General features: G+C 46.4%; 1 protein-coding gene across 1 annotated transcript in view; it reads left to right on the forward strand.

Moving 5' to 3' along the window:
• The first annotated feature begins 820 nt into the window (after positions 1-820).
• ERN1 (endoplasmic reticulum to nucleus signaling 1) overlaps positions 821-1,671 on the forward strand; it is a 91,171-nt gene continuing 90,320 nt past the window's right edge. The window contains 1 exon segment of the mRNA XM_006146833.3: positions 821-907. Within this exon segment, the coding sequence (XP_006146895.2) occupies positions 895-907 (13 nt within the window). The 5' untranslated portion in view covers positions 821-894.

Here is a 1,671-nt window from a genome sequence, read left to right on the forward strand (position 1 = left end):
TTCAGGATACTTACTTGGGTGGGCATGACCTGCAGTGCATGGTGACCTCTCTCTGGGCTCCTCATATCAGTAATGAGATTAACTTTCCCATTGCCAACCCCATGAGATAAATGGTTTGTGATTATTCCATGTCGGTTTCATTTTTCGCCCAGCATGATGTTTCACTATTAAAAAATGAACCTTGATCCAGGGTTGTCCTCTTATGTATTAAACATGATTTCCTTGGTTCCTAGATTTAATTTATAATTACAATTCAAAACCATCCCATTCATTCTCCAGTGGATTATTTTCGTCCACTCTATTTCGGGTAAGGGAATAATTATCAAGGCTGCAAGAGTGTTCGTCATGGAAACTGGAATTTTTTCCTTACCTTTTCTGAATAAACAGGGTTGTCAAATGCCCGGACCCTGATATCCTTGTTGATCTCCAGTTGAGTCATGGCAGTTTGTTGACCAAGGTGAATCAGATCTCTTTCCTCTTAAAGCAAATGGCCCATGACTCCTGAGGGGGCCTCTGGATGTGAGAGAAACACCTGGGCAGAGGGCCACAGCTGCAGCGAGGACTGTGGTCCTCGAGGTAGGGTTCCCCAGTCCTGACTCAGTTAGGCACCTGGACTCACCTGAGGAGCTTCTGAAAGTCCCATGCCGAGGCCCCATCCCAAGTGAATGAAGCCAGAATCTCTGGGGGTGGAGGCTGGCATTCCCCATCCCCCCCCTTTTAAAATGAGCGTTTTTAGCCCTAGGTGACCAGCATTGCAGCCAAGTTGAGGTCATCAAGTAATTCCTGTACCTTCTTCCCAACCAGAGCAAATGCATCTACAGCTGCCCAGTGATGTCACAGCACCGGGCAGACCTGTGATCACGTCCTGCTCACTTTACGGAGAAGTTAGGATCGATGGAGTCTGCTGGTTAGTGGGAGAACTAGAGACCGAGTAGTGTGTGTGTGTGTGTGTGTGTGTGTGTGTTTCTATTGTAAAGAACAGGTGATTCAAGACCAATGAATTGTTTTTTTCCTTGGAGTACAAACTATTGAAATTGATTTTATCAGCTTTAGCTCCTAACCGGCTTTATATTTAATATACTTAGCTATGAATCAGAAGGTGTTTAAGTGTTTATTTAATGTTACCAGACACTTATGCTTATTTATTACTCTTGCCTTCTCCGTATATTAAGAGGCCTAAGAAATCAAAATGATACTGTTTTCAGTTCCCTTCATGGTGCCTTAAAGGGTAAAATCATCCTTGTGGTTTTAACAGAGTCTTCTGGAACCAACTGGTGGCCTGGTTAAGGCGGCCAGATCCCATGTGGCTGACTGTGTGGCTGAGTCCTGGACTCAGCAACTTGAGAAACACACTGGGTACATGTGTGTGCATGCCCAAAGTCGTGAAGAAGGGAGGAATGGAAGGGAGAAGTGTGCTTTCTCATTCCTCTTCCCACCACCCCAGTCCCCCATGTTCCCCTGCCCCTTGCATAGCACGTGCCCTCTTGCAATTAAAAGAAGCCTTCTATAGCAAGAGCAAGGTTGCCGAGGGCAGTGGGGAGACGGAATCACGGCGAGAGTGAGTTAGCACAGGATGAAGCATGTGCACAGAAAGGAACTTTCCCGTCAGGGTGGGAATACATGTGTTGGAAGCAAGTGGTGGGAGGGTGCAGCTTGACACTTCCCCCCTCT

Source organism: Tupaia chinensis, unplaced genomic scaffold, assembly GCF_000334495.1.
Source record: "Tupaia chinensis unplaced genomic scaffold, TupChi_1.0 Scaffold000187_1, whole genome shotgun sequence".
Taxonomy (NCBI): Eukaryota; Metazoa; Chordata; class Mammalia; order Scandentia; family Tupaiidae; genus Tupaia; species Tupaia belangeri.